This window comes from Salminus brasiliensis, chromosome 11 (assembly GCF_030463535.1).
Source record: "Salminus brasiliensis chromosome 11, fSalBra1.hap2, whole genome shotgun sequence".
In the NCBI taxonomy this organism is placed as follows: Eukaryota; Metazoa; Chordata; class Actinopteri; order Characiformes; family Bryconidae; genus Salminus; species Salminus brasiliensis.
In genome coordinates, this window is record NC_132888.1 from 1,371,216 (window position 1) to 1,399,180 (window position 27,965).

The 27,965-nt window shown below is 39.2% G+C and overlaps 2 protein-coding genes across 5 annotated transcripts; both read left to right on the forward strand.

Annotated features, from left to right (window-relative positions):
- Nucleotides 1-78: 78 nt before the first annotated feature.
- asph (aspartate beta-hydroxylase) lies at nt 79-24,835 on the forward strand. Of its 4 annotated transcripts, none has more exons than XM_072691283.1 (11): nt 79-240; nt 7,864-8,016; nt 8,147-8,191; nt 8,813-8,881; nt 15,953-16,027; nt 18,284-18,343; nt 18,437-19,456; nt 20,083-20,133; nt 20,302-20,334; nt 20,419-20,463; nt 22,482-24,835. In XM_072691283.1, exons 1-11 carry the CDS (start codon nt 201-203, stop codon nt 22,487-22,489), a joined length of 1,599 nt encoding a protein of 532 aa, XP_072547384.1. In that variant the 5' UTR covers nt 79-200; the 3' UTR covers nt 22,490-24,835. The 4 variants fall into 4 exon arrangements, with proteins under 4 accessions (XP_072547384.1, XP_072547383.1, XP_072547382.1 ...); XM_072691282.1 differs by lacking the exon at nt 79-240 and adding an exon at nt 5,845-5,949 and having other exon boundaries at nt 18,287-18,343; XM_072691281.1 differs by lacking the exon at nt 79-240 and adding an exon at nt 5,846-5,949.
- LOC140565396 (uncharacterized) lies at nt 11,246-15,774 on the forward strand. The gene is made up of 2 exons (XM_072691285.1): nt 11,246-13,721; nt 14,658-15,774. The coding sequence occupies exons 1-2, from the start codon at nt 13,661-13,663 to the stop codon at nt 15,113-15,115; spliced, it is 519 nt and encodes a 172-aa protein (XP_072547386.1). The 5' UTR covers nt 11,246-13,660; the 3' UTR covers nt 15,116-15,774.
- Nucleotides 24,836-27,965: the final 3,130 nt, after the last annotated feature.

Consider the following 27,965-nt stretch of genomic DNA (forward strand, 5'->3'; position numbering starts at 1 on the left):
TCGCTCGCTCCGCCCACCGCTTTTCCCCCTGCTCGCCACTGGCTGAGCGCCGCGTCACTCAAACACGGACGGGGCTGACCGTGGTGCCTCGGTTCTGTAGAGTCAGAGGGATTTGATTTTACTTAGAGCGAAAAATCTGCAGGTTTCTGCGTTATTTGTTGGTTAATTTTTTACGTAAATACAAAAGAACGACGGCGACGATGGCTACGAAGAAAAGTGTCCGAGGACAGAGCAAGAAAGGTGCGTGTATTTATTGCAATTTGGGAGAAAAATAACATGCAGAACTGATGAAGGTGCAACCTTCACTGCTAGCTACTATCATCTGCGATAGGAGGCCTGAAAGTTAATCGGGCTGTTTATTGATTTATTTATTATTAGTAGTAGTATTTTTACTTTTATTCTAACGTATAACGATTGATTTGCTGTATTTGTGAGCCTGTCGAGAGTAAAAAATAAAAGCAAGGAGAAATAAGCTTGGGATTAATAGGAAATTAAACTGTTTATGAAGTAGATAAGCAGCTTGGGGTTGTTATATATACATTTAAAACGATTTCAGATCCGATTTAGTGTGTTTTTAACTGCACTGCCTGAAATAAATCCGATTTCTCGATTCCTATTTAAAAACAAGTCAATTATTTTAATTAAATATTAATTAATTATTATAGTATCAAAGTTTAGGTTTATAGTTTTGTTTATTAAATATAATTTTTTTTATTTTTCTATATTAGTCTATTCCATTTTTTCCCCAAATGCCCACGTGTCCAAAGTGGGCGGGGTTACACGTGGCCGTTATGGTATGTAATTAAATGCACATTTACTGAGTGCAACTGGTGCCCTTATTCATTCCCACCAGTCCACGTGGTGTGGGTCAGGGCATGCAGGGGGTTTAAAAGCTGAAGGAAATGTTAGTTGTTATTGTTACTCTTGTGAGTTTTTCGTCTAGTGGATGTCCACAGGGCCAGCAGGCTGAGTTTTGCATAGGCTGCTATCTGCTTTTCTGATCAACCTGAACAGCCTCAGCCACACCCGGCTGCAAATGCGTGTTCGGTGTTGCTACACAGCAGAGCAGAGAGTTCCCTGTTAAATGAACTGTGAGTGAATTCAGCACTGGTGCTAGTTTTCACACTGGATCAGCCTTAACATTAAAGTGATGGTTTGATCTGTTGAAGGGGTGGAGCTAAATATTAGGCAGTGAGTGAACAGTCAGTTCTTGAAGGAGCAGGAAAAATGGACAAGAATAGCAAGAATCCAAAGGCCCAATTTGTGATCACTTTAAGACTGGGTCAGAACATCTCCAAAGTATCAGGCAGGTCTCGTAGGGGTGTTCCCAGTACGCAGTGGTACCAAAAGTGCTCCAAGGAAGGACAACTGGTGACCCGGTCGGTGACGGGCTCATGGACACCCAGGACTCCCCGATAGAGGTCCCACGTGGGTTAGCACGACTTACAGGACTTAAAGGATCTACTGCTAACGTTAGTTAGTCTTGGTGCCACATGGTCCGAGCCATTTCTGAGGAACAAGGGGGACCTGCACGATATTAGACAGGTGGTCTTAATCCTGCGACTGCATCTTACTGTGTACAATCGTACCTCGTTGTATTGGGAGCACTGTGATGTGGTGCAGTTGTGCCGCCGCTCTTTCCTCTGCTCTATTTTCCAACTCTGAAATTACTCCTTTCAGGCGTCTTCCTTTCTGCTTCAGAGATAACGAGCTGAAGGCCAGAGTGCTGGTAAAACACTGTGCATTTTGCCTCATCTCCAAGCATCCATGAAGTATTACGAGTTTCTTTAAAAATAACGCTTACAATAATTCTGCATGTCCTGAGTGGTGTTCTGTAGACTGCTCTGTTGGTGTGTGCTGGTGTTTTGTTGGTGAAAATACTGGTTTATACCTAATTTACATATTAAAATTTGCATTAATGATGTACAGCATTAAAATTTAACACACTAACCTTCACATGTTTATCTCATAATCTGTACAAATTGTAGCATCTCTATTCCATCTGCTCCCCAAAACTAGAAACCTACTAAATAAGATCTTGTTTTTAGTTTGGGTAAGAAATAATCAGCAATAGCTGAGCAGTTTCTCTCTTTGTTATTTTTATGTGAGAGGGAGGAGGAGGAGGGGGGGGTCAGTTGCCTTGAGCTAAACCAGCCATTAGGAGTTCATCATGCTGAGTTATCTTCGGTGGCCAAGCAAGAACAATTAACTTGGAAAGTGCGACCAGGAGCACCGTGCAAAGCAGATGTTCCTCTCAGCTCCAGCAGAATCGACACTTCTGCAGCAGTTTCCTCGCGTGGAGGTGGTGTCTTCAGCTGCCTGGCGGAGGGGGAGGGGTGCTAGGTAAAACAACAGAGGCCGTTTGACTGTTTGTGGATTCAGTCGAGTCGCGGCGAGTCGGCGTGACTTCAGAGGTGTGTCTCTTCAGCAGGAGATCTGTGTCTCAACAAACGGTGGAGAGGGACGGCGGTTTCACAGGGAGTTTCAGGGAAGCTGAGGAAGTTTCGGCTCTGTTAAAAGGGGCATATCAAAACATTTATCTGAAGTAAATAAAAAATTAATTACTGGGTCAAAAATAATTGATTAGGAAAATTAAGTATGTGCATGCAGTTTGTGTTCTCATTATTAATCATTTGTGGAGTTTCTGAACCCATTCTGCAGTCAAACCAAATAAAATTACATAAGTTTATCACATATGGTTGAACTACTAGTGAAATGCTAAGGTGTCGGACTGGTTACATGAAACAGGATCAAACACAAGATGAATAGAAATTATAGATAAACAACAAACTTTATATAGAGATAAAAACAGAAGTAAATAATAAATAGATGCTCTGATTTAACTAAATTAATTGAACTAAACTTTTGCACAGTAGTGTGTGTGTGTGTGTGTGTGTGTGTGTGTACATATATTATATAGTACATAGAAGTTTAAAACTCAGTGTTCTGGCATGTTTTATCGGACCTGGTTCCAGCTATTTTTACCTCTGTGTTCTAGTAGTGCTCCCTCTAGAGTCCTTCAGATGGCATTAACAGACATTATTCCCAGCCTGCAGCAGTGAGGAACGTTCTCAGAAGATAACAGGACAGTTTAGAGTCTGCAGTGTGGAACTGCTTTACAGTGGAACATCAGAACCTGCAGGAATATCTGAGGTTTCTAGAGCTTTGCCCTTCCTCCAGACATTAGTCCATGTTCTCCCACCACGTCTTTACTCTGAATTCTGGCAGATTAGAAATTGAACTATGGTTGAACTCTGTTTTTCCAGCGGGAGAACCACAATCCAGCACGTTCAGAACATGGAGGAAGAGGCTAATGCTAACACACACGCTATCACGCTATCAACAATAGGAAATCTTAGCTCGTTCAACATACTGTAATATAGTTTGTAACATTAGTAGTCCACACACAACAACAGCTATCAGTTCAGAGTGTGTACCACCACACACACAGACACACACACACACACACACACACACACACACACACACACACACACAGATTTTTACTGCAGTGTAAATGCAGGCCTACTGTAAGGTCAGTGATTTGCAGTCTGTACAAGCAAAAGTAAACAGGCCTAATGTTGCAGAGGGGGTCTGTGTTTGGTTATTGAAAGCATTCACTTTAAGTGAAGTTTATGTAATATTTTAATGTCTGAACACTGCCCCCTAGAGGTTGGGAGTCTCACTTTTTTTCTCCTTTTGTAATGATCTGAACACAGCATTAGCTTGCTGGCTATCCTCGATCCACTCAGTGCTGTTTTTCCTAGACCTGCCCGATCATGCCCAAGAACTGATGAGTTTTGATCAAGTATTTGAGTTTCCCTGCAGGCGTCTGTGATAAGTGGCTCAGTGTCACGCTAAAACTGCTGAGATCTGTTTTGATACAAATGATAATATATGTTGCTATTTAAAAGAACATTTAACAAATCTATTTTTAACCCAATTGTAGACGCTTAGCCAGGAGCCAGTAACTCCGGTGTTCAGTGTCGGGAGTTTGCTTGTGTACGTTTTTATTGTTGCTGTAAAGTGATGTGTGTTTGAGTGCTCAGGGGAATGCTGTGTATACAGTATACCTGGGAAGGTTATAAATGAGGAGAAATACTGTACAGTTGAAATAATGTATGAAGGTTTCATTACAGATAATAGACATGTGCATTGTTGAGCCATTGATGAACTCTACAAAACATTTATGAGGTTTTTGTCTGCATTTATCAGAAAAAAGAAAATCTATTTTTGAAACTTGTAATGACTGGAAATAACTGCCCAGCAGCGTTGCAACGATGGTCACAGAGTGAACTGACTTGCCTATAAGGGCTTTTATATACTCTCTGGTTCAGCCTGGAGATGCGTATGACATCCCAGAACATTGTCATTGAGTCCACAAATACTACGAAATATCAGAAAGGAATTAATTAGTCAGCTAAGCGTATCAAAAACATTATTAAAATAAATAACAAAAAAAAAAAAGGTAAAGGTAAACTCTGTATACGTCACATCTTGGAAACTCGTGTAAAATGCACATTTGTAAATAAACTTCATTGGCTGTTGAGTACAATTTTACAAGTGGTACAAATTGTATTTCCCAGTTTCCAACATAACAGATGCAGCATAACCGATATCTGACTGAATCTTTTCACTCCAGTGCACGACTAAAGAAACGCCAACACTGTACTGTAGGGCACTATTTATATACTATTTATAGCTACAAGCAACCTACCTAAGCTTTTCAAGACAACTGTCACAAACCTACATAAACATTTATGAAGCTCTATTCCCACAAATTGACAAGCAGCAGTTTTTATGACCGCTGACACTTGTTTGAATAAGTCTTTATAGATGTTTATGTGGTTATGTTGTCAGTGGTGTTAAAATGCTTACTGTTCTGGCCAATATTTGCACATTTTCTTTCAGGAATAATAATAATCTTAATTTTGTCCAGTTCTTTTCTGAATTACAGAACCGTACAGAGGTTTTAGGCCCCTAATCATTTTATTTAAAATCGTGTCTCTCAGCAATCAGAGGGTTTTTACTGTAAAAACTCCAGATCACATTTAAACAGACACGGGTAAACATAAAACCACGACTTTCTGTAGGAACGTTATTAGTATTTATTCATACTGAATAATACATACTGCCCAGTGTGTCCTTTTTTCAGCTTTTGCACACTACTGTATATTAAATTTGATTATTTTTCTCTGCTTATTTGTGTTGTTCCAATTGAAAGAAAATACATAAATGGGAAAACTAGAGCATCTGTAACACCGTAACACATCTCTAGGAGAAGTGGTGCATTTTCTGAAAGAAGTGCCAATATATTTTTGGTCCGGACTGTATGTAGGTGTTGTGTAGCTTAATGAATGCTACAGTACAGAGCGTTAGAGGTCCTGGCTGATCAGGTACATTTGGAATAAGTGGGAAGTTGTTAAAAAAATAAACAAATTTGTCCAGAATCATTTTTCACCAGACTGTTCCTTTAAGAGGCAGTATAAGAGCTTCCCAGAGCTCTTAAAAGTCCCTCAGGCTAGAGTCGTCACTGAAACTCACAAGCAGAGGTTTTGTATTTCTACACAGCTGCAATAATTAAAACACCTCAGCAAATCGGCGAACTCTGCATCCTGTCCAGAATCCATTGTTACCTGAGGTTATTTTTATGGCCTCTGTTATTACTGGGTTGTAAGAACAGCAGATCGGAATGGTGCGCACCCCTACCCTTTCCTACGACTGCTTGAAATTTCACTGGCTCGTCAAGTGACAGTTCTAAAAATACTCCACAAAGGCCGGCCAGGTTCCATATTGAGTTCCGGCTGAATTCGCGCAGAACAAAAACGCAGGACAGCTGCAGCTGTACTGGGGTTTGGGACGGGAACGGCCGGGACACACTTTTATCCCCGCGGTCTGGAGGGATGGGGGAACCGAAGGCCGAGGTGAAGGTGGTGGATGAAGAAGCAGGTAGAGAAGCTCTGCTGTTTTGGGATAATCTTTAAGATGAGGGACAACATGTGTGGGGCAGAAAATGAGGTTCTGAAGTGGGAAAGTTTAGTTTTTCCAGTTTTGTCAGGTCTGTTGGTACGCTCTTAAAAATAAAGGTGCTCCAAATCGCTTCTAGAAGAACCACTTTCGGCTCCATAAAGAGTCACATTTGTAACACTGTAAAGAACCTTTTAAAGAACTTTTAAAGGTTCTTCACACTTTTTTTTACACTCCGCTGCAAACTTGGTTCTGTTTGGAACCAAAAGTGGTTCTTCCATGAACCATTATTTTTTATGTGTGTAGTTCGGTGGAGCTCAACTGCAGAACTTTTTAAACTGTTGGTGAGTTTTGGGTTTTAATGTGGCTTTAGTACTTTTGGACCAACAGTAAAAACTGAGAGTTTTGAGCAGTCTGGTTTATATTTCTATAGCTGTTAAATTGACCTCAGTGTGTGTGTGATGTGTGTGATGTGTGCGATTTGACCTAGCGGAGAACACAGCGGACGCAACACCTGTTCTTTCTCTCTTTCCAGACCTCCTCTTTAATGCAAATGTATTTATACCATGGCTTTGAGAAGAGTGTCAGCGGACCCCAGAATAGCTTCACTTGTTAACCATTTGAGCCCCTTGTTCTGTTATTAGATGTACATAAGTGCTAATCTGCTTTTAAATAATTGTATTTTTATGGTTTTAGGGCTCAGAACTTATTAATAGTCCTTAAAAGCAGTGAAGACTCGTCTCAAACTGTTTTGCCACTGAGGGACGTTTCTATTGGAATCTGATCCCAATATGAAGAAAATCTGCTTTATGAAATAATGCTCCATATGCATCTCTTTTTACCAGTGGTTGAAATGCCACTTATCACCACCAATCAGCCATAACATTAGAACCAGGTGAATGGAAAGAACACTGATTATCTTGATCTACAGTGTTTCCTGCTAAGGGGTGGAGATATTAAGCAGTGAGTGAACAGTCAGTTCTTGAATGTGTTAAAGCAGGAATCCGAGACACTTTGACACGTTCTAGACAACTGGGTCAAAACATCTCTAAAACATCAGGCAGGTCTCCTAAACACCAAGTGGTCAGTACCAACCATAAGTGCTCCAAGGAAAGGCAGCATGTGAGTGGGTGACCGGGTCATGGCCATCCAAGAGTCACTGATGCTTGTGGAAGTCCCACCTCACAACTCCCAGGACTTGAAGGATCTGCCTTCAGAGCTCTTGTGGAGTCCCTGTCTTAAATGGGCAGATCTGTTGTTGCAGCACAGGAGGGACCTACTCAATTTTAGGCAGGTGGTGCTAATGTTATGGCCGATGGGTGTATATCTCGAGAATGTATAACTGGAATGTTCGCCCATGGTTAAAAATCTGTGCAGTCCAGATTGTCAGCTCTGTAGATGCAGGGCATTCAAGACAGTTCGCCTGAAGTGCCTCAAGTCAAAACCTGAATATGTAAGATAATGTAAAGAGAATCTATCTATTATTTTAATGTCATTATGTAACTTAATGTAATTATTATATAATTTATATTTGATTAATGTCGTTCAGATTTGCACGTCTGACTTTACCTTTTTTATTGTCAGTTATGATAAAAATGCAAAGAAGTTTATTGCTTTAGAAAAATAAGAGTGCACACCAGCATTTTCTGTCAAATTAACCAGAGATGGTAACGACTGAAAGTCACATTTGACGGAATTGCTCCACCTGTTTCAGTGAACCAGGGGTGGGAAATATCAGATTACAGCAGGCTTTTGTTTCTAAAGGTTAAGCTACTTTTATCTCGTGCTGCATGGTCTTGCTCCTCACATTGGTCTAACGTATAATTTCAGATTCTAACTCCTGAATTCTTCTAGTTTGGTTTGATTTTCATGGTTTATTCCTCTCCTGTTTTTCAGAGGGTAAGCTTCTGGCTAATAAGAATGGGAAGAAGGCTGACGGAGCAGGAGGAACCTCCTTTTTCACTTGGTTCATGGTGCTGGCTCTACTGGGAGTGTGGACCTCTGTAGCTGTGGTCTACTTTGACTTGGTTGACTATCAAGGGGTCATTGGTGAGTATGATGCGTATCTTTTGGGACTGGTCTTTATTCAGTTGAGCTGCTGCTGCTGTTGTTGATGAATTCTTACGTTTTAATATAAATGTATCAATTGTTCCTTGTCTGGTCTTAATTCTGCATGCAGCCAAGGCAAAGGACTTGCGTTATAATCTTTCAGAGGTATTACAAGGTACGATATCATACCCAAGAGTAATGATCACTATCATAAACTTCATTTCATTGAACTCTCACTGGTGTGTCAACACATGATCACTGAAAACCTCATCCTTTATTAATGTGGAAGTAACATTTGTCCTTTGCCATGTAGTACAAGCAATTACTAATCTAGATTAGTACATCTGAATGTTAAGTTCCTAATTTTCCTTAATAATTAATTCCTTAATATAGTTAACAAGGACACTGTTGAATAAGTAAATACTAAAACAAATACAGATATACTTGATGGTGTAAAATATGCTGTATCTAATTAGCCGATTCTGAGAGCTGGTCAGATCATACTTTAAGTTAATGATTACATTAGCCCAGCGTGAGGCTCAGTGGTCACAGAACGCTGCAGTTGTTCAACTACTAGATGGACACACAATTAGTAAAACGCAGAAAATAGAGCAGGCTCTTATTTGAAGGAAGCCTCATAGCTACAAATTACGCCAAGAACATAGAAATAACTAAAATCATTTACCTTCATCTCCATGACTGGTTTTAACATTAATAACATTAATTGCTTAATTAAGTCTTAAGTCTGAACAGTCTGATTCAAATTACTAAGTCATTACTGTCATTCATTTTCCAGGTAAACTTGTCTCCTACGATGCCGATGGCGACGGTGACTTTGACGTGGAGGATGCCAAAGTACTACTAGGCAAGTGCACTGACTGTACTGTGATTGTCTGAATTGGGTTTTTGTTGCATGACTGACTTTGGTTTACTTTTGTTCCGCAAAACAACAGCACATGAAAAATGGCTCAGTGCATGTGCATGGTATAGCAGGGTTTTCAGTGTGTGTGTTTGAGTGATTGTACTGTGTTTAAACCACACACCTTGAAGCAGACTTTCTAGGGAATTTTAGGAAATGAAAATGAATGTTTTCAGTTTGCATGACCTTGCAGAATGTGTCTCTAGCTGGATGCACAGGCTTACCTATGTGGAAAGATACAGGTTTATGATGCATCCGATTTGTTGTAAAAGTGAATGGTTTTCAAGTATTGATCTTTAGGCTTTCAAGCCTGCAAATCATGTATATTACTCCATCATAGTATAGGTTATTAGAAAAAAAGAAAAACAATTCAGCAAGGCAGATTATTTCCCTTTTTCACACAGCTGACATTTTACTTATCACAAGTACTTGGTCAGTCAGCAGCTATGAATAAATATAAATATATTGTGTGTATATATGGTTAATTTTCCCTAACGTGGGACACCTTAATTCTATTTGGAGTAGGTCTTTGTACACCAAATAAATGTCTGAGCTTACATAAGGGTGTAACAGTGATTGGTGTGGCGCAACAGATAACACCACTACCTGGCACTGAGCTACCACACCGTATGGGAGACTGGGGTTCGATTATAATAAGAGTAACCCTGTAAGTCGCTCTGGATAAGAGTGTCTGTCTTTAAACAGGTAGCATCCCCAATGCAAAAATGTCCCACATTAGGTTAATTCACCCTGTATACATACTTGCCCAGTTTTTAATACTTAAAATGCAGACAAGGAGCACATCAGATTTGGGCTTCACTGACCAACTACCCTGTTCCCACATTTTCTGAGAGGCTGTTTACACCTTTACACCTACAACTGTATAAAAGTATGCTTTCGCTGATTAGATCATGTACGGATTTTGCCCAGGATGCATTGTGAGCAGATTACAATCAGATTACTCACCACATTCAGAGGTGGTCACAGTCGCATCTCCACAAAATGTGAATGGAATGCGTTTTCCATGTCCGGATACAGCTAGGCAAGCGGAAATACGTCTATTGGAAAAGTCAAAGCAACATTATGTATCAGCAGCTTCAGGATCATGCTGATGCTTCACTGACTGGAACAGGGAGAAGGGCGTCTCCGTCATTCCCACTCCGGGCCGGAGCGCTGCTGCTGCTGCTACTGCACTATAGAGGTTTGGTGGTGGAGCTGCAGGTGGAGAACCTCTCTCCAGAACTGCTGTGTAACGCTGCAGAACCCATAGAGTCATATTAGAGTAAAATCCTGTAGTGTTACTCTACCACCTCAGAAAACATGCTGCTCCACCTTCAGATCAAGCTTCTGCAGCTCTGGATCAAATTAATGTGTCCAGCTGTCCATGAGTGTGACTTACAGCAGTGGAGTAAAAGCGAATTGTAAGGGAAACACAGGAGCAGAACAGTACTGATTCTTGCATACTGTGGCTTTTAACAAAAGTAATTAAAGTTATTATTTGTGAGAAATCACTGGTTACAGGAAGTAAAATGGAAATGACGTACATGTTGACAAGCAGTTAACACTGTAGAGTAAAATCTGCTCTCATCCGGTATCACCAGGGATGCATTTTAGAGAATCGTGTAAGCAAAATCCAGCCAAAGTAGATCCAGATGCTATCTGGATATGAAAAGGTGTAAACAGTCTTTGAGAGACATTATAAGCAAAATGTCCACTGTGTGAAAAAGGTGAATCATAAGCTGTTCAACCAAGACTTCAGTTCTGCCCAGTCATCTCAGCCCTGCCAAGTGTCAAGGTCTGTAAAATCACTTAACTGTAAAGCTACAACCCAGTAGTATTCCTGCATGCCCTTGTCCTCTAATTCCTTTCCACTCTTGTCTCTTATCTTTACGCTACCTTATCTTTAGCATCTCTTAGATGGCACTAGTTTCCTTATCTACTAAACCTTGCATACAACTTCCACTCCTTTCTTTCTCCACTTTCTTGCTCTACCACTGGTTTTCCTCTCTCTCTCCTTCTCCTTTTTCTTTCTTTTTTTCCCCATTTGCGTAGGGCTGACCAAAGATGGCAGCAAAGAAAACTCTGACTCCCTTGAGGAAGTCCTCGATATTTTAGCGGAAGAGGGCTCAGATTGGTTTCAAGGCTTCTTCACCTTCCTATATGACGTAATGAGTCCATTTGAAACGCTAGAGGACGAAGAATCCGAGGCGGCGGCAGAGGACGTTGCTGGCACGTCACAGACTGACGGGGTTCAGGGTCAAAAGACGTGTGTGATTTTAGGCCTTCAAAACCAGTAGCCATGCTTTCTTCTGCGGTCATGGCGAACGCACTTTATCACAGGAGAATTAATTCCCTAGACTCAGATTCTGTTGTGAGCACTTGATGGAGGAAAATTGTGGGGGAGTTTACCAACAGTCACCTCAGAGGACCTAAGAACCCTTACGAAGATCCATGGGAATATTCAGCTATGTAAATATCCTGTGTACATATCAAGGCTATGTCGTTTATGCATTGATGCCATTCTTTTATAAAGCTATTTACAATATACATTCAGACAGTTTCAAGAAAAAGTAAGTAAATATTTTTGCAATTACCTGGATTTCTGCATTGAGTACTACACAATTATAGTAAACAGTTATAGATGCACAGTCTAACTAAACTAAAAACACACTTCTGGACCTTTCATGTCTTCACACAGAGTAAATGTCCACAGGCTAGAAAAAGTAAGTGACCCTTTGAACTGAATACCCTGTATATCACCCTTTAGCATCAGCCACTTCCATCAAACTGTTCACTGAGGAAGAATTTTGGACCATTTCTAATGCAATGATCTCTTCATGCCATTCCACAGCATCTTAATAGGGTTAAGGTCAGGACTCTGACTTAGCCATTCCAAAACTCAAATCTACTTCAGCCATTTTTTTTCATGTGTGCTTTGGCTCATGGTCTCATTCTACCAGGTTTTGGTGTTCAGTATTCTTTTTCCTCCAACATGGCATTGTGAATTTGTACTAAATGATTTTGTTCTGCCCGAGTCTTTAGCAATGTATCTTTAGCCCTTTCTAGTGCTGTGTGTTTCTAGAACACGTCTTCTGAGGCACCTGTAAAACTCACACTTCTAACTTCTTAATTGTTGTTAATTGTAAAACCTTTAGCCAATTATCTCTTGGGAGTCATTAACACAGAGGTTCACTTACTTTGTCTAGTCTGCACTGTGGATGTGTGCTTGTGTTATCAGTTTAGTTAGATTGTGTTTGTCTATAATTGCAACTTTTAGTTATATATATTTGGTTATATATAGTTATATATATTATAATTGCGATCCCATTTTATTAGTAATCAGTGCAGAAATCCACGTAATTCCTAGGGATTTACCTATTTTTCCTTGTAACTGTGTACTATTGCTTATATCTGCAAGTTATAAGTCTTACTATCTCTACTACGTGTCGTTCCATGATTTAAACATTGTTCCTTACAGTTTTCTAATCATACCAGTTCACGCACATCTGTCATTTTCCTAACATTTATGATAATGTTTTTCGTGCTCATTATACAACATCATTTGTTCTTGTTGTCCAAATAATTTGCCTTCATCATTATCAGTCTTCACAAGATACAAACAGCAATAATTGTGGATTCAGGAATTCATGGTTGAGTAACTTTTTTGCAATGTGTTCTGACCTTACTTTTAGTAAAGATATTTAGCTGAACTATCTGAAAAGACAACCTTGGATAACTATGCTGATAAGAGAAGTTGCCAAGTCATGTTTACAGCAGCTTTTACTCTGATTAACTGGTTCTGGCCCCTTTTCATCTGAGCAGTGGATTCCATTAGTCCATATTCAGCCATCATTCTGACAACAGCATATCTGGAAATGTATCATTTCAAACAGATAAAAGAACATGCACAGAAATCATTTATATAGTAAAGAGGAACCAGGTGTATTCCATGTATTTGATATGTGGCAGCACTTTATCGTCCTGAACCCCAGATATCTGTAACTGTCAACAATCAGATCCTACATGCCAATAAAAGATTGAGAAATATTGCGTCTACAAAAAAACATCAAATTGGACATCCAATTTCATATTTTACTTGAAGAAAATGTTTGATGAAAAGAGCTTTGGTTTGTGGGCAGCTCATTTAGACTGCTACAACTATTTGCAAACTATTTGCTAATTAAATATTTCAGCTATTTATTCACAAATTTGATTTTATTTATTCTGAAATTATTTGCAAAGGGGCCTTGCTACCAAAACCATGGTTCTGTTCCCTTTTAAATATGACAGTCTTTTTGTAAGTTGTATAATTGGTTCTTACTAAACTGTACATAAGTATTTTTATCTTAGGATAAATAATTAGATATTAGAATGTAGGTGTAGATGGTGTGTGTATTTTCTGGATGCCTGAATGTGTAGATGGCAAGAAATGAATTTGGATTTTGTCTCAATATTTCTATATTGTGGTTACTATTCACAGTTTGTCCAAGATAATACATATGTGTGGGAAAGGCATATTGTTAATTTGGCTGCTTTTGGACAATGGGACATATGTTATACACGGTTGAGCAGAGTGCTCCTGGCGCTCTGCTTCGAAGGAATGCATGAAAAGATGAATGATGGGGATTACATTGTTTGAATGGCCAGCTTTGCAAACTTTCTAGCAAAGAAGCTGCTTGGTGAAGCACACTGATTGGGCTGGCAGATCAGAGCATATTATTCATAATGTGCTGTATTTTTTGTCATGTAACAGATGAGAAGCCAAGAGAGTTGTCCAAGATGAGAGGTATTCTGAACTACCACTTAAAACCAGCTTTCAGTGTGGGTTGTGTTGTAAGGTCCTGTTTTTATTGCATGGTGGGTTTGAGATTTCAGCTCAGTTCAGCTCAGTTTCACTGTCATTTTCACTAATGATAGATAGAACAGCAAAACATGCATGGAGTTTTCCCCAGTGTCCAGAAACGTTTTTTTCCCCATGTAATGCTTTTAGTACATACGGTTATAATCTTCATAATTTTTATATCCATAAATCTCCACGCTCACTTTATTAGAATTCCTTCTCTGGTAGCGCCGCCTTCCTGGTGTTCAGTTAGAATGTTGCCCATTAAATGCACAGTTTAGGCTGGCTGTCCTCTAGCCCTTTGTTAATGGTATCTGACCACAGAGCCAATGTAAGTGGGATATTTTTAAATTTATTTAGTGGACCTACTGATGTATAAAAACCCCAGCAACACCACTGAGCCTGGTAGTTGTACCTCTGCCACACACAGTTCCTACCACCAAATATGATCTGGTCAGCAGTGGTCCTGTGGTCTAAAACTAACCAACGATGAATGGGATGGGGGGGCTGATAACTAGTGAGGCAGAAGATAGGAAACAAGGTGCCAGTGAGTAGAAGCACAGGGTAGACGTTTCTAATAAAGTAAGTTTTCTGATATTCTGCCAGTTAACTCTGTATCATGCATGTGGTAATATAATATAATTATATAACCTACATATATTTAAGGTGCATAACAAAGTAACCACATACTACTTTATATAAAACATTGGTCCATAACGTCACATGAATCATTTAATGAAGAATAATTTCTTTGAACTGATCAAACTCAACTCTAAACTAATAGCCTTGTGGATTGAGCCTTGAGTGTTTGCACTGTGGCATTCATTTTTTTTAAATTCAGCTGCAATGATTACATCAGCAATCAAGGCTTTCAATCTCTAGAGCCTTCCTACGCCAAAGATGCTGGGTTGAAGCTGAGGGAAGCGCTTAAACAGCAACTCCTCATCATCCACGAGAGAATAGAGGCCCGGAAAATAGCCAAAATGGCCCTGGCCGAGGTCAGAAACATCATAGCCAAGGAGGAAGAGGAGAAGGCCTTGAATCGAATCAGGGAGGAGTCGGAGACTAAAGCCTGGGAGAGAGCTGAGGCTCGGCTAAAAGAGGAAGGCGAGAGAATAGAGAAGGAGGATGTGGAAAAGGCCATGGAGAGGATCAAGAGGGAAAAGGAAGAGAGGGAGAAAATGGCAGAGAAGGCAAAGGCAGAAAAAGCTGAAGACAAAGAAAAGCCAGAGAAGGAAACGCAAAAGAAACCCCTTGATAAGCCTGCTGACGTTGAGGGCAAAACGGCTGAGAAGGAGGGCAAAGGGAAAGAAGCCAAAAAGACTAAAAAGAAACAGTAACGCGTCTCTGATGTGAAGAGCAGCTAATATGTCGCACGTTTTGAGAAAGGTCTCGCTCGTCATTTGGTCAGATTTACTGAACGCTCATGTTTATGGCACATGGGGGAACCGGTTTAGCTGCTCAGTGCCTTAAGTGACATGCACACAGGTCTCAAAGGGCCGTGAGAGTTGGATAATAGGCAAGGTGCTATATGCTAACATAGTCTTTTCTGCTTCTGCTGAATGTTTTGTCCTATTAGAAGTTAGCTGCCTGGTTTTATTTTGGACCCGTTTTGAGGTCTTTGTAAATTGCACAGTGCACACTGATTCCCTGATGGGTAAAAAAAACAAAACAAAACAAAAAAAACGGAAGGGATCAGCTTTGGTGCTGTTAATAAAAGGGTTATCTGTGATGTTTCAATACTTGGACTGTTGTATTCAAAGTCACGTTTTGATTATTGATTGAAAAACCACAAAGAATCTATGGCTTGGCTTGGCTTGACTTGAGAATCAGAAACCACACAAGGTACTAGGTACAGTTGTTTATGCTTAACAGGTTTGAGATTTTATTTTATTTTATAAATTAAAGAAATACAATCATACACTCTCGCTTGTATGTTCTATTGGTTTCCTCCTTAAGTGAAATCCTTGTCTTCACTACAAAGCTATAAATAAAAAGTTGTGGAGCAAAAGTAAACCAAATGTTAATTCATTGTTTTAAACTGCACAATGTGAATGATTTATGCTTATATTATCAGTAATTTGATGAATGTTTTATGACTTGAACACAGTTCTGTTTTTGTATAACTGCATTACACCTGTGGCTCATGTATCTACATGCACATGCAAAACCCTTAGGACTGAAAGATAAGCCTATTGCTGTGACCCCACCTGCTAAAGAAGAGAGCCCTGCAGCACCTGCTGAAGAAGAAGGTAAAGGTTGCATTAGATTCTTATCACATGTTTAAAGCCCATGGTAACATATTTTGATTGGATTTTTTTGTATAAAACTAAACTTAGATGTTCAGTAAAGTTCAGTAAAACAGAAAGCACAAATATAATGAAACTTCTCAAAAATGGCCAAACTGCACTCCTGAGAACAATCTGTTCTTAAAATGCTAATGAATGTGCATGATTGACAACCTTACCATGGCAACACACAGCCTTGAGGCAGATATGTTTTTTTACGCAGAATTGCGGTTGTGATTTCACAAATCTTTAGGGTTTACTAAGGTTCAGTGGTCCGTAACGGAGTTACCAGTCCACCTTGAGGCTGCCCCGTGTGGCCCTTGGCCCTCCCGTTCAGTGCCCATTGCCTCTCCGCTTCTTCACTTCGGCAGACAGCTATGCGCTGTGCTGGTAGGGCAGTATATGGCGGTCAGGGGATTGCCCCAGCTACAGTGTGGCGCTGGGAACTTCCGCCCGTCACGGCACCCAGAGGCTAAATTCGGACGGGGGGGGCGACTGGGCAAGCAGGGCAGTCACTCCCCCAGTTGTGGATTAGGTTTTCTCTCGCCAACTTTAGCTTTAGCATTAGCATTTACTCTCCAGATTGCCCAGACTCAAAGAAAGGGCGGAGCCATGTTAGCACTGTGATTGTCATAAAGGCATACTTTGTGCATTTATACTGGGAGGCCCTGAGCAGCCATATTAACTGAGGAAAACTCAGATTTAGGTTCCCAATGGCTTTTAAGGTAGACATATTAGTATGATTTTATATAGTTATATAATCTAGATATTAGTAGTATATGGGGACATTATTCCACCTTCCCAAAAGTTAACACCTTTCTTAGATGCTTTGATTAAAATACTCTCAGAGTCCAGCATCAACAGCATCCTTTTCACCCTGTTCAAACAGCCCTGTTCAGAATGGTTCTTTTAAAGGAAAATGAGCCACTGCTCTTCCCAACCATTTCCATTCCTTGTTTCTGTTACACCAAGCAGAATCTGAATGCCCTGTTGAATGCCCCACTTGAGCAACCCTCAAAACTGACAGGATGTCTTATTTTAGTTTGAATTGGTAGGCACTCAAGATACAGAATGGTATGTGCACAAACACTGAAAAAGAGTTTTCCATATTCATTTAAATTGCACATCAGCTTGTATTGAATTTATATTTATCTTTTTCCTTTATAAGGAAAAAGAATGTTCAAGATAGATATAATGCCACCCCCCATAAAAAGGGCAAATACATGTAGGTTAAGCATGCAGTCTATCTATTGATGCAGTTATGTTAACTGATTTGCTTTAGTGCTTTAGGCCTCTCTTTCACATAGCTTAAATCTTTTATGTCCTTAGGCATGAATTTACTCTTCTTGTGTTGTGGTGCACAGTTGTGCTTCCAAATATCTACAGATGTTGTATAATCTGCTAGGACTGAGGCCTGAATCTGTACCTCACATGTAGAATGTTAAAAACTCAGTTCACTCAGTGCACTCAGTTCAGTTCAGCCTAATTAAGCAATTAAGACACTTCAGACTAGCTCTTTTTAAAAAGAGAAAGAGGACCCACATCTAGTGCCTTGTTTTGCACAAGTTGATTGCAAGGTTGCACACTGAGTTTACCTGCAAATGCCTTTGTGCTCACAACAGTAAGAGTAAGTATCCATCACTGGGACTGGGACAAAGGAGTCATCTAAATAAAATCAGTGTGGGATGAGCGCAAATGTGAGCCATCTGCACTGTTAGCAGTTTTTTTTTTTAAACACTAGCTTGACATTAGTATTTCAATCATGTGTACAAGCTCTGACTGTGCTGATAAACTGGTCTTGCCACATACCAATTTGTTGTGAATGTAGGGCTGGCCCACCTTGGATTGAAAAAAATATATTAACACCAGTCAAGCCCATGCAATAGACGTTCCCGTCCTTCAAAACATTTGCTTTGACTTACTGGTTGTTGAGTTAGCCCCTAAATGAGGCTTGTGCTAAATGTGGTGTAAAAACTGTGTAATGATAAGAAAAATGGAGTGTAGAAGGTCTCCTGTGCTGGGACGGCCCTGATGACCAAAATCAAGCGATTATAAACAATGCTAGAAGGTATTATGAAATTATTCGTTAAGGTCACAACCGAAGAATGGCAGTGCCTAATGAAAGTTTTTAATCCCCTTCAGAGTAATGCATGTTTTTGAATCTGCACAAACTTCAGAGCTTGTTTTGAGATTTCTCATTGTCTGCCTCTGTCCTCACAGCAGCTTCAGAAGAGGATATTCAAGCTGCTGAAGTTACCGAAACGGCTCAGTCTCCACCGGGTATAGGTCTTTTCTATGCGTGAGGGGTATTTTTTTCTACACTGGAAAACAAAGTAGCTCAAATTTAATAGAATTCTAACAAATTTATTATAGAACCAGAACCTGTGGAGGAGGAGCCCGAGGCGGTGGAGGAGGAGCCCGAGGCGGTGGAGGAGGAGCCCGAGGCGGTGGAGGAGGAGCCCGAAGCGGTGGAGGAGGAGCCCGAAGCGGTGGAGGAGGAGCCCGAAGCGGAGCCCGAAGCAGTGGAAGAGGAGCCCGAAGCAGTGGAAGAGGAAGTAGCTGAAGCTGAACCAGAGGTGGCGGAAGAAGTTCCTGAGGAAGAACCCGAAGTTGTAGAGGAAGAGCCAGAAGTAGAAGAGGCTGAGCCAGTTCAGGAAGAAGCTGCTCCGGTGGAAGAGTGGATTGAAGAGGCAGTTGAAGAGGCTGCCCCAGTGGAAGAGGCAGTTGAAGAGGCTGCCCCAGTGGAAGAGGCAGTTGAAGAGGCTGCCCCAGTGGAAGAGGCAGTTGAAGAGGCTGCCCCAGTGGAAGAGGCAGTGGAAGAGGCTGCCCCAGTGGAAGAGGCAGTGGAAGAATCTGCCCCAGTGGAAGAGGCAGTGGAAGAACCTGATGCAGTGGAAGAGGCAGTCGAGGAGCCTGCCCCAGTGGAAGAACCTGCACCAGTGGAAGATGCAGTGGAGGAGCCTGCCCCAGTGGAAGAGGTAGTCGAAGATGTAGTCGAAGTGGCAGTTGAAGAGGCTGCCCCTGCAGAAGAACCAGTTGAGGAGGACTTTGAGGAGGCTGCCCCTGCAGAAGAACCAGTTGAGGAGGCCATTGAGGAGGCTGCACCTTTTGAAGAACCAGTTGAGGAGGCTGCCCCTGCTGAAGAGGCAGTTGAAGAAGCTGCTCCTGTAGAGGAAGAAATTGAAGAGGCAGCCTCTGTTGAAGAAACAGTTGAGGAAACTGTTTCTGTTGATGAACCAGAACCTGTTGAAGAGACCGTAGAAGATGCAGCTCCTGTTGCGGAAGAAGCAGCTATAGAAGAAGAGGCAGAGGAGGCTGAAATGGAACAGGACGAAGTCCTTCATGAAGAACAGGTTGAGGACGAGCCAGAATCAGATTTAGCGGAAGAGAATGGTAAGAATTGTGTTATTTCAGTTCTACCAAGCCTGGAACGTTTTTCTCTGGTCTGCTTGCATCCTTAAATGGCTCTGTGTTTTGGATAGTTTGCCAAAGGATTCTTCCACAATGCTTTTATCCATCGCTTCTTTAGGAAGACTGTATATTATTTTCACTGCACAGATGGTATCTGTGCTATCCTGATATGTAGTACCTGTAGCTATGTAGGAAAATAAATAAATAAATAAATAATATATTATATATTCTGGACAATTTGTTTGGAGTACACGCTAGTGAAATAAGCTAAATGATGACCAGAGCTGGTTTGTACTTGTGATTATTGTAATTACAGTCACATGCAAAAATCATAATACACAAAGTGTCAAATTTCTCTGAATTGCAATGAATTCTGAAATTCTGAATTTTGCAAGTAGCTTAAGCACAGTCAGATCATTTGAATGCACTGATTGATCCATGTACAAAGAAGATGCACTGTAGTTTTCCCAATTGAATTACAAATGCGGTCAGTTGCTGACTTGTGGTCAGTTCACTCAACCCTACAAGTGTTAAATTTGGTATTTTGTTTATAGTATTCATAAAACTTCCACAATAACACTGACTGTAAAAACTACTGTTTTGAACAGAAGAGACACAGGAAACAGAGGTCACAGATTCAGAAACAACAGAAGAAGCAGGTGGGCTTAGAGACAACACATCACAAATACAATTTCTTTTCTAATTACGAGATTGAGCTTCTGTAACTGTTTTTCTTTTAGTTATTTTTGTGACTTATTTAATGTGTGATGTTAATTGTGTTTGAATTACTTTATTTCTGCTGTTTAACCATTTCTCCCAACCCACAGAAATAGAGACAGAATCGCCAAGTCAGTACGAAGGTAAGTAAACTAAATCCAATCTTAAAAACAAAATGTTGGTAAATATAGCACTGGTTTTTATACTTTGACATAAAATTTTTACAGATGAGGTAGCTGCTGAGGAAGAACACTCAGAAGAGGACGTTACAGGTTAGAAAATAAGTTTTGTACTATTAACAACAAAACATAAAATGCATAAAATATTTATATGGATATTTATGTGACATTTAATATGAACATAATATTCAACAGAATAAGCTCACTTTTGCCATGTAGATTTGTCTGTTAAAATTAATAAATGCTAAATTTGCTAGATTTAACTTGGCACATGCCTATCCAGGTACTGGTAGCTCTTGTGGTGAATGTTTTAAAGACATTTAGCTATGTATGCCATTTTGTATTTATCTTTTCTCATGCTGTCTTATATATGAAATAGCATGCAACATAGGGCTGGGCAATATGGTAAAATACTATATCACGATATTACATTTTTTCGTGATGCACCATACTGTACTGAATACAATGATTTTTATTCTTCATCTGCTGCTCCCTATCTAATTAAGCCAGTCTAATTACAATGTTAGTAATGAAACCTGCAGCTGATCAGTGGTTATAAAGCACCAACAGTCTCCTCCATATACTTAGAAACGCTTATTGTTATCACCATAACAGAATTTATCACAATATGATAAATATCATCATATTGCCCAGCTCTAATGCAACATAATCAACAGTTTGATATCTAGAGCCTCGACTATATTCTTCTGTCTACCCACATATGCTAATCAAAATAGGCCAGTTTCTGCTGTTCAAATAATATCTGTTGTGTACTTTACAACCAGTTTACTTTAGCAATGTAACTGGATGCAATTTACTACACCTTTTCTTACTGGGTCGACAAAAGCTTTCCCATAGTTACAGGCCATTTCAGTCAATGTAGATTTTATGAAATTGGGCAGGCCAACACACAATCAATGTTTTACTTTGCATGTTAACCAGATTCATCACTGCTTTACAGAGACACTGAACTTTGGTCCTTTTTTTTCTTTTTAATGTAGTAGATAAGATCGCCAGAACACAGCTGCCCTCTTGTGGCTCCTGAAATACAGGCCGACAGTTCTGATTCCTGCCACTTCAAAATGGCAGATGCTGGTCTAAGGCTCATATTTATCAATCTTTCCGAAGTTAAACGTTTAGGGGCCAGAATCAAAAAAGCTTTCCTATACAAAAAAACTAATTTTAAAATAAACACTAAGAAGTTCAGAAAGTCTTATTATTAGTAAGTAAGATTTGAGCCACAGGAGGTTTTCTCCTATAGCCATCTGTAACAAACCTTTTATATACTGTGTTTTACAGCATAATAACAGCGTGATGAACAAGATATTTTTAATTAGTTTTTTTTTTTTTTTCACTTAAATCTGTGCAGTGGATAGCAAAATGGAGGACAACAGAACCTCAGTTTTTTCTTAAACTAACAGTACTTTTAAGAATCTTCATTTTATTCCTGTAAAATTGGGCATTAATTGTGTAATTCACTTATTTAAACTGATCATTTTAGAGGCTGGCCTTCTGACTTTTTACAGTCTAAGACCAGCATTAAACCATCATAACATAAAAAAATGAAAATCTTTTAGTATTTATGAATGCGGATAGTTCTTAGATACAAACAACACCAAACATAGGACATCCATGACAAAGGTACGCAACAATTTAAAACTGATCCAAATGAATTTAGGAGAAAAAATAAATAATAAATAAATTTTACTTAATTTCTATTTTCTAACTTAATTATGAAGTTAACAAATAACTCAAGTGTTTAATTCTTAATACCCTTTTGTAAATCCGGCATCCGTTTTTCTCTCTTTTGATTTTACTACAAAAAGGAAAACCCCAAATATGTAACAATGCTAAAACAGTAACAATTGTTAAGTTGCAGAAATAAACACTTTATGTTTGACAGTGATTAAATGTTACTGTATCTAAACAATTATCAACCATCTACTATCCATTATGTTTCCCTTTTCTGCAAACCAATTATTATGATGGTAGTGGGAGGTGATGATATTGGTTAACATTAGTTTTGGTCTTCAAACTGGTGCCTAGTTATGTCATCACAGATCTGATGTTTTAAGTCTGACTTGTTCTGATTATCCTCTTGTGATTAACAGAAACGTAAAATCGGAGGCTGCGTGTCTGCAGAAGAGAGAAGCAGCCATATGGCATTCCACTACGAGTAAACAGCTCAGTGTTTGCAAGGTGGAGTAACAAAGGATGAAAATAGAATTTTTGTATTGTTTTGAGGGTTTTTCTGTTTTTGTTTGTTCCGTTTCGACACTTAAATATATTGGATGACAATGTGGTTTCTTGTGTATATACGAAGTACACATTTTTAAAAAGGTTTTAATTGTTCTCTCATCTTTTTTTGGATTTTGCTGTCATTCCTCTTCCCCTCTGAATATCTTTACTGTAATTCCCAGTGAAACCTTTTCTTTCTTCCTTTAAAGTAGATGTGAAGGTAGCAGCTTTTTCACCATGCTGAGTGGTAGATTTATTTTCCTGTGTATTCCAGCAGAGGTACATGTTGCTTTGTAAGGTTTTTATTTCATTTTATTTTTTTTAAATATCTTCACATTGTATTGTATCTGATTTGTGACTTCATCAGTGTCTCTCCCTGTTGAGTTGTCTGTTAGAATAGAAAACAAATGTTGTTTTAATGTGAAGGTACTATGCAAAGCTGCACTGATCTTTGACAGTGATTTCACTACGTGTAGTATTACCATTATGTATTGAGAAGACTTTTCTAATGTTGCATATCAGAGGCAAATTTATGCTGGCAGGTTAACTAAGACAATTCCCAGGTGTGTGTGCGTGTGTGCAGTTGATGTTAGTGCGTTTGTATAAAAGTATAACTTTGCAGAACAATCCTATGAGCCATGTTTCTCAGAATCTTTCCATCTTTCCTTTTTTCATTTTTTAAAATTGTATTTTTTTTTAATTTAAATTTTTAGTAGCTTTTTGCCCCATTCAATCAAAATCATCCCAATACTGCAAATTTGCACAGAGCTTAGGCAGAAGAAGGTGTGTTACATTTCATATACCATAGTATTGATTTCACCAATCTTTTTTTTTTTTTTTTTTGGCTTGCCTTCTGAAATGAGATTAAAGTGAAGTGACTGTGGATTGACTTACAAATGCAGTAGGTGGGGGCCATGCACACATCAAGTACCTCTTTCAGTCTTTCATGTTTATGCTTTACAAATAAACATTCATAAACTAAGCATTACTGTTTCACACACAGACTCCAGCTGCTGTTTGTTTATGAGGGTCTGTGAAACAGTAAGCCCAGGTCTTCACAAACAGAACCATTCAGTGGGAACATTGGCAAACTTAAAATTTGGCAAGTGAAAATATCTTAAATGTAGTACAAAAAGATAATTTCTCATTTTAAAACTGTTTAAATGCAGTAGGCAACAACAATGTCCTCCTGTGATAGACTAGGGTTCAATTCACCAGCCATCTTTGGTAAGACTCCCAACTCTCAACTCTCCTACCTGTGTAACATTATTCACATGCTGTAAATGTAAACTTTAGGTACACAACTTCCAATAAAATAAGAATTTATTAGCAGGTGAAATAATCAATAATGTGATAAATACTGAAAAAGAGATTCTCACTAGGTGTGAGATGAATTCACTTGCTAATAAAGTTAATAAAGATTTATAAAAGCCAGTGCTTTAGTAAAGCAATAAAGCAATAATTGGCAAGTGCATTTAGTTACTCTAAAATCTTAAGGCCTCAGTGGTCTGTGTTTACTCTTAATTAATGTTGTTGCTGTGAGTAGGATCATGCTTATTTCCACTACGCCAACAGTAATGTAGCTCTGACACTAAGAGACTACTGTCCGTTTCAATTTGGGCTCCTTAACCGTGTCACTGTGGATTCAGCCTCCCAATCTCTTCTTTTTCTTTCTTTCCTGTAGTTTTATACTGTTTGAACATTACTGTCCTAAGAGGCCTGCCAGAATAAATGTTTTAGGACCGGCTGAAGAGGATGCAATATAGCTTTTAGAGAATATTTTTGTTTTTCTATAACACTCAAGGGTCTTTTCTACTCAACATTTTGCAGTCAATGTGAATTTTTAAAGTGGTATTAACTTTTACGCAATGCAAAATTTACAAATAGATTTGTGGTTTTACTTTGAGATTTTAAAGTCTTTCTAGGGAGATGTTTGTAATTGATGAAACAAAGTGTTAACTTTTCAAAGCCATATGTGATCGGTGGATTCAGCAGCTTGCTAAAACCAGCAATAAATCGATCAGTGAGGGTTTATCTTATTGCAGTCCACTAAACAGGAGTTTACCCCAGTGGCTTTTTTAATAAATAGGTTTACATGATATCCTGCTGTATAGGCTAACACACTTTAAGTTATTGCAATTTTAGGGACTTTTGGGTGGCTTGTCACAATTCTGTAAGCAACTGTAAATTCTGTTTGAGTGCTGCAATAAAGGTTTGGGACAGAAAAGGCTTTTCTCTTGGGTCTCATTCATATTGCGTTTTCAGTGTGAAGTTTGTAAATGTTCAAGAATTGTTTTTGTTCAAGAAACAGCATTGATGCCTATTGACTCAACTGATGGTGCTTAATAAACAGCTTAGAAATGTATAAATTATAATTATATATATAATAATAATTAATCCTGTTACAAAGATGTTTACAGTAATGTTTTTTTGTTTAGGCTTGTTTGCTATGTGATTTTAAGGTTTATTCATAATTCATAACCTGGACATAACCAGACATTTTTGGCATTTTAATTTTCATTTATGTGCAGTCCTAGAAAGCACTCTGTACCTAGTTGGAAATGGTTAACTGCTGAGAATTTAGCAACAGTCCTCAACAACCCTCATCTGGCCATGTATGGAATATGATGGGACAAGTGCACCAAAACATAAACCATGTTAGATAGGGTGCAAAAAAGGGGGCCTTGGGGATTATTTCTGGAAATGGAAAGCAGGAGAAAAGCAGCTGAAGTACAGCTTGTGAGACAGTTTGACATCACCCACTGCATGACCTTTTCCTTCCCAAGAGAGATGACTGCAGGGAAGACAGCTGAGGAACTCCCACGACCTGTCTTTTAGTCGAGTAGAAAATCTCCCACTCCATCTTACCTAAAGCACAAATGATCAAACATGAAATAATAAATGTCAGGCAAATTGTGGTCTATTGGTTCTTCTTGATCTCCATTACAATCACCCTCCAAGTTAATGATTACACTCTAAAATTAGCCCTTATTAGAGCTTTTGAAATGTACGACATCTTTTCCTCAGTCTGGCACTGTCAGTTCATTTGTAGTAAGATCAGACATGAACTGACCTGTGTGTACAGTCCTGTGGTGCCTGATGAATCAGCTTAGTTGCAGCATAGTAAATACTGAGCACATTACAGATATCCACAGCAAATAAAACATATCTGGACCAGGTATTAATAAAATACTATGTCCCTGGATCGCAACACCTACACCTGAACATTAAAACAACCTACCCACCAAACCCCTTAGCTACACTACATGTCCATATGTTTGTGGACACCCCTTCTAATGAATACATCCGGCTACTTTAAGTTTCACCCATTGCTGACACAGATGTGCAAATGCACACACAGCTTGTCTACTCCCTGTAGAGAAGAAGTACTGCCAATAGAATAGGACCCTCTGGAGCAGATCAACATCATGACCCTATTGGCAGAGGGGTATAAAGCCCCCCAGCATTGAGGAGCTGTGGAGAACAGTGTTCTCTGGAATGATGGTGGTGGTGGTGGTGGAGCTCCATCCAGTACTTAAGGGATGGGTTGTGGATGGTGAGGTGGGGTGGAGATCATTATCCAACATTCTGACCTTCCTAATACCCTTAATCAATTCATCACAGCAATGCTCCTCCAAAATCTAGGAGAAAGTCTTCTCCCCTGAACAGTAGAGACAGTTACTCCAACAAATGCAGAACAAACCTTTTCTCAGTACTTTAATTTCGGAAGAAATAATGAATGAACATGTGTCCAAATACTTTTGTCCATATAGTGTATACCTGTAAATGTATTACTTTCTGTTCTAGAGAACAAAGAAACGTAGTGCTACTACTGCAGATATGGGCATTACTGAAGTGAGCTAGCTAGAACATCATTAGCTAGTAAGCTAACCAGCTGGCTCACCCACCTGCTTCAGCAGCTTCTGTGTAAAATCTCCTTTTTACACAGATTTTCTCCACCAAAAGTGCTTCATTACTTTAGTTACTTTAATATTTTCCTCAGAAATGTCTATACATGTATGTTGTTTATTATATTTGGTCGTTTTTCGTCCATTTCGGTGCTTTTCTTCAGGATTTGGCGAATTTAGCTCCTCTTCAGAACGGCTGAAGCTTATAACGGTCAACCAGTTCAAAATTTAAAAAATGCCTCGCGCGGCATTTGATTGGTCGTTAGTGACACGGAGGAAGAGTATAACTGCGATCTTGCAGTGTGATTGGCTGAGAGGCATTCTATATGCTTCAATCTCACAATAAGATCATATACAATAAATAATTATAGAATATTATCCTTCAATAAAAACAATAACAATAACAATGTATTTGACGACTGTCTGATCATATAAAATAGGACAGAATAAAAATACAAATATATGGTTAACTATCGTATATACGTAAATAATATAGGAATAACAGCATGAACGTAACTGTTCAAGTATATATAGCTATAGAATGTATATAAATATATAGAAGTAGAAGGTCGGAATCAAAAATATATACGGTTTTAATGTGCAGTTGAATGTCCATAAGCATTAGGGTGTGGTGCGATATTGGATATAAGTGTGAGTATATATGCACACTGTTTTGCAATATGCATGAATATAGTGAATAGCTAATAAATAGTAATATAAGTCATATAAATATGTAAACAAAAGTTGCAGTTGCAGTTATTGTTGTTGACAAAATACTTGATGTCCTGAATAAATATCGAATAAATGATCAAAAGATTCCTGTTGCTGAGATTTTAATATTTTAACATCAAATGTTTAGGTTTTGTATATAAAAGAACAAGAGTTTTAATAAAAAGAAAAGAGATTAGAATGTGTTCATTGATCAATATTGTGGTCTGTGTTGTTGATGCACTGCAACGCCCAGTAGAGGACGCTACAACCCAGGTTTTCCTGTGCGAGGTGAGACCATGTGGTGAGCTCACTCCTACTAGGACTTCAGAGGGTTTCCTGTGAAAAGAAACACTGGAAATGAGTCATTACTGAGAAGAATAACATTGGGCTGCACTTGTGAAGAACTTGTAATCCTTACTTTTTCCACAAGAGTGACTCTCGGTTTGGCTCGCCCGGCCTTCTTGTCTGCTCTCCAGTCTCTCGATCCAGCCTGAAGTTCATTATTTTCAGTCACCACATGCAATAATGGAGGCGGCTATTGAATGAATTTTGAACAAAACTCTTTTGCCTGAGTCGGGAGGGTATCAAATGATGTGAATTCGTCTCTTTGCCAAGAGATAATTGTGTGAAGCAGTAGATGATTACCTCACAATGGCCTAGTAGACAGCAGGAGGATGAGATTACAGAATCAGTCCAGAAACAGTTACAGCTGTGTTATGGACTCTAGTGAGATACAGC